Genomic DNA, 4,448 nt, shown 5'->3' with positions numbered 1-4,448 from the left:
ATAATTTATTGAAAAATAAAGTTAACATTTTGTGGTAACTTGATTATTTTTTTTAGTAATCAAAATAAAAATAAAAATTACACCTCCTCGTTACATAAAATATTATTTGGTAACTTGATTATGAAATTGGTTTCTATTGTATTTCTTTCTATTTTAGGTTATTTTAGTCTTTTCATTTATTTTAGTTACCTATATAAGATTTTCTAATTGCATTATATACTTTTCACGAAACCCTAGACTGTCTACATCACTTTATTCTTTCTCAAAATAATTATCACCGTCGACTCCAGTGCCGGCTTCAATCTCCATTGTTCTCGGCGACACAGCAACGGTATCACTCTCCAACATCTACTGAGCTTGTTCTCTGTTGATCAATATCTGTATTTGTTTTAAGTTTATGAATTCCTCTCTCAACTCATTGGCTTCATAATCATAATCATAGGTAAGCATGTCGTCTCGGCCGGAATTCCAAGCGCCTCCTGAGATATTCTATGATGATAAAGAAGCTAGGAAGTATACCTCCTCTTCTCGAATCATCAAAATCCAAGCAGAGCTCACCGAGAGGGCTCTCGAGCTTCTCGCCTTGCCCAAAGATGGACTTCCCAGGTTGCTTCTCGACATTGGTAATTAAAATCACCACTTACTTCTTCTTTTCAAACAAACATTAGCATACATATATATATATATATGATATGGGTTTGATTTGAACTATTGCAGGTTGCGGGTCAGGACTTAGTGGAGAAACCATAACACAGAATGGTCATGAGTGGATCGGTTTAGATATCTCTAACTCAATGCTTAGTACGTCGAAACATACATTCTCAGTTATATATATTATTAATTTATGCATTCTCTCTAATAAAGTTATCCTACATTCCAGATGTTGCGTTGGAGAGGGAGGTTGAAGGTGATTTATTACTTGCTGACATGGGTCAGGTAATCCCTTCCTTCTCCCCTATGATGATGTTCATATAATTCAACTTCATTAATACTCTGAAGAAATTGTTGTATGGGGTTTTAGTTTTATCAACTTTTAGAGTGACAATGTGTTGGATTGGATCTTGTTTCAGGGATTGGGGTTTCGGTCTGGTCTTATTGATGGGGCCATAAGTATCTCTGCTATTCAGGTCTACTTTCTATTAATTTACTATTTCTTTCTCCTCTCTTCTTTTATACCTTTTAATCATCAACAGTTTTTAAAATCTAAACTCAATGTGTTAGCATCATTTTATTTGGTGCTTTGAAATTTGTTTGCTCATATGACAATAAGTTGAGTTTTATATTTAATACTGAGTTTTATCTCTGGGTGGGTTTCTTTTTCATTATTTTCTATATTTGTTAGTCAGCTTCATTTTTTCTTATCATAATCATGTAATTCAATTTCAAGGAATGGTGCATTTGGTGAATAATATTTTTGCATGTTCATTTACTTAAATTGGAAAAAGAAAGGACAATATGTGCTTACTTTATTATTGTCTATATATCAACACAACTCATTGTAAGTTCTCATTTCATATTTTTCCACTGGAATGGAAATGTCTACAAGATAAGTATATGCTTTGATAAATTACATATTCACCTGTTGAATCTTAGTATGCTTTGATCGTCTAGTTGATGAAATAACTTTATTTTGTACTGTTGAAGCATCTATTTATATAATGTCAAGTGCTTTACAATGCAATTCCTACCTTATATTTTTCCTATTGTGTGTTGAATGACAGTGGTTGTGCAATGCTGACAAATCCTCACACAACCCAAAACTAAGATTAGAGTATGTTGGTCTTTGTCTTTGACTCATTCTCATCCTAAATGATATTTTGTAAATTACTTCACCTTTTGTAATCTTTGGCTAATATTCTTTTTTCAGTGCATTCTTTGGATCTCTATACAGATGTTTTGCAAGGGGAGCAAGAGCAGTCTTTCAAGTGTATCCTGAAAGTACGGAACAGCGAGTGTTAATATATAGTTGTGCGATTGGTGCTGGATTCGTTGGTAGCTTGGTTATTGATTTTCCCCACAGGTACACAAGCTTAAATATCATAAGAAAAGTTAATATGTAATAACATAGTATTTGCTCTTTGCTTATTTTCTGCTAAATTTGACTGAAAATTATTTCTGAAACAGTGCCAAGAAAAGGAAAGAATACCTTGTTCTGACTTGTAGCACACCAGTTCCAAAGCGTAAAGGCGACAATAGTAGTAGAGATGAAGAAGATCAAACGGTAATCACTTGCTCTGCTCTAGGTGTCTCTATGCAAGAACTTCATGCAATCTTTGTTCTCGGGATTTAAGGTCTTCTCTTTAGATATGTTAGCATGGAATTGAATGGAGCTGAATTAGTTTTTGTTAGAATTTCAAAAACAATTGATAATGAGAGGAGTAACTCGTGAATTTTATATATAATATTTTATTTCCATACATTATTAATGTGAGACTAATTCTAATAGTTTTTTAGGTATGTGTTTCTAACACGAACAGGCCAAGAAAAAAACAAAGAATTATGGAAAAAGGGAAGGGCAAGGAATGGATACTGAAGAAGAAGGAACAGATGAGAAGAAGAGGGAATGTTGTACCTGCTGACACAAAATACACTGCTAGGAAAAGAAGGCCTCAATTTTGATAAAATAAATAATATTATTTTTTATATTTTATATTTATTAGATATTTCATATTTTTTTGTTAACAAATCACATGTCTCTTATATAATAATTTGTTAATATAGCCACTGCTATTTTAATTTTTTTTTACTTAAAAAGAAATATAGTACATAATTATTTAATATTTTATTTATTATCCCTTATGTTAACTGGATATAATTATATGCTGGCTGGTGAGAATTTCTCCATATTTGGACCTAATGGTCCTTTTTCATGGCAAGAGAAGCAATTATTGAAACATTATGTAGTTGATACGTTTCTTAAAAACCCATTAGTAAGATCACTCCCATCAGTGTGTAATAGTTAAAAGTTAAAATCTTTAGCTCAAAACTTATTTTAACCCTTCCATCATCATCAGCTAATTTTTTTTTTATTACTACAGTTTATTAACTTTTTACAATTATATATATAACTAGTAAAAAATTACGTGCGAGGCACGTACACTAAATTTTATGCTAAGTGAGATTATTATTACTTGTATAGGAAGAAATCACAAATTAATTAATCTTATAATCTTAACTTTAATCAAATAGGGTTCTAGATATATGAACAATAAATAATCACGTAAAAATAAAAAATAATTATTTGAATAAAGAATTCAATATATACAGGTATATATATGAATCTCATTAATCAAAAATAATTATTCAATATATGAACAATAATTTATCACGCTATATGTTTCCAATAAAGAAATCCATCTCCTCATAGTCAAAAATAAATAATACATGTAACACAGATCTTTGTAATAGAGTACCTAAAAGAAACAAAACTTCAGTTAGCATAATCGGAAAAGATTTAAGTGAACTAAATAATGACTAAGAAGATCTAAATTACAAAATGAAAATAATATGTCTATATGAGTATGATTTTTTTGCTATATGAGCATGATTGATCTAAGAGAAAATAGATAAACCTATAAACATATAAATATACTTAATATTAATTTTAACAAAGAAACTGTTGCTCCTGAATTCGCCCAAAATACGTGGACCAGTCGAGAGGGGACACGTGGATCAGATAACTTGTAAATATTTGCTAAGTCTTTGTGCGTCACAAGGAAGCGCTGTTAGCATGGGTCCCGGAGGAGGCACCCGGAGTACAAGGTACTCCAGGAAGCTTGTATAGCGTGAAGGCTCTCCGGGATATGTCAGGTCTCTCCCGAGCAATCAAGTCGCATTTAATGCTGCATGGGAGGAAGCGTGTTGGGACTGTAACACGCCATAAAGTCTGACGGCACAACCCCCAAACAGCAGCGCTACAGTAATGATCATTTGAGTCTAGCGACGGCTACTCTGCGAAGAGTCACGTCAATCACAAGGCAAAAAGGACATTCTTCATAAAAACCCTACAACGCCTAGGGATTTGACCATGCATCGCCCATGGTATATTCATTGGAAATGCCCAACTTTATGGATACTTACAGATACATGTGTAAGAACAATTCTAGGGATTACCCCACCAAAACACTATAAATACCCCCTCAAAGCTCATTTAATGGGGTCGAGAATCTTGGTTTGCAAAGGAGCAAGAAGAGAAAATACTCACCAAGAACATTCTCTGTATTTAAGAAAAAGACATTCTCTCAAGTGTGGAATCTGTATTAAATACATCCATTAATAACAGAGACTCGTGGACTAAGGCTCATTAACGCCCCAACCACGTAAAAAACCTTCATCTCACTTTCTTACAGCTCTTTATTATAATCATATTTTAATAGTTGCCGAAAATCTCGGTCAACATTTTGGTGCTTTCATTGAGAGCTGAGGAAAGCTACTACATAACAAGCATT

At 32.8% G+C, this 4,448-nt stretch overlaps 1 protein-coding gene across 4 annotated transcripts; it reads left to right on the top strand.

Annotated features, from left to right (window-relative positions):
- Nucleotides 1–214: 214 nt before the first annotated feature.
- LOC133031016 (18S rRNA (guanine-N(7))-methyltransferase RID2-like) lies at nt 215–2,785 on the top strand. Of its 4 annotated transcripts, none has more exons than XM_061104209.1 (9): nt 215–331; nt 443–623; nt 718–801; nt 881–936; nt 1,071–1,127; nt 1,722–1,771; nt 1,892–2,020; nt 2,125–2,221; nt 2,455–2,785. In XM_061104209.1, the coding sequence occupies exons 2-9, from the start codon at nt 449–451 to the stop codon at nt 2,617–2,619; spliced, it is 813 nt and encodes a 270-aa protein (XP_060960192.1). In that variant the 5' UTR covers nt 215–331; nt 443–448; the 3' UTR covers nt 2,620–2,785. The 4 variants fall into 4 exon arrangements, with proteins under 4 accessions (XP_060960192.1, XP_060960194.1, XP_060960191.1 ...); XM_061104211.1 differs by having other exon boundaries at nt 1,868–2,020; nt 2,478–2,785; XM_061104208.1 differs by having other exon boundaries at nt 1,868–2,020.
- The last annotated feature ends 1,663 nt before the right edge of the window (nt 2,786–4,448 follow it).

This window comes from Cannabis sativa, chromosome 9 (genome assembly GCF_029168945.1).
Source record: "Cannabis sativa cultivar Pink pepper isolate KNU-18-1 chromosome 9, ASM2916894v1, whole genome shotgun sequence".
NCBI classification, from domain to species: Eukaryota; Viridiplantae; Streptophyta; class Magnoliopsida; order Rosales; family Cannabaceae; genus Cannabis; species Cannabis sativa.
The sequence above is the reverse complement of the archived record's forward strand: the minus strand, read 5'-3'. Positions and strand labels throughout refer to the sequence as shown.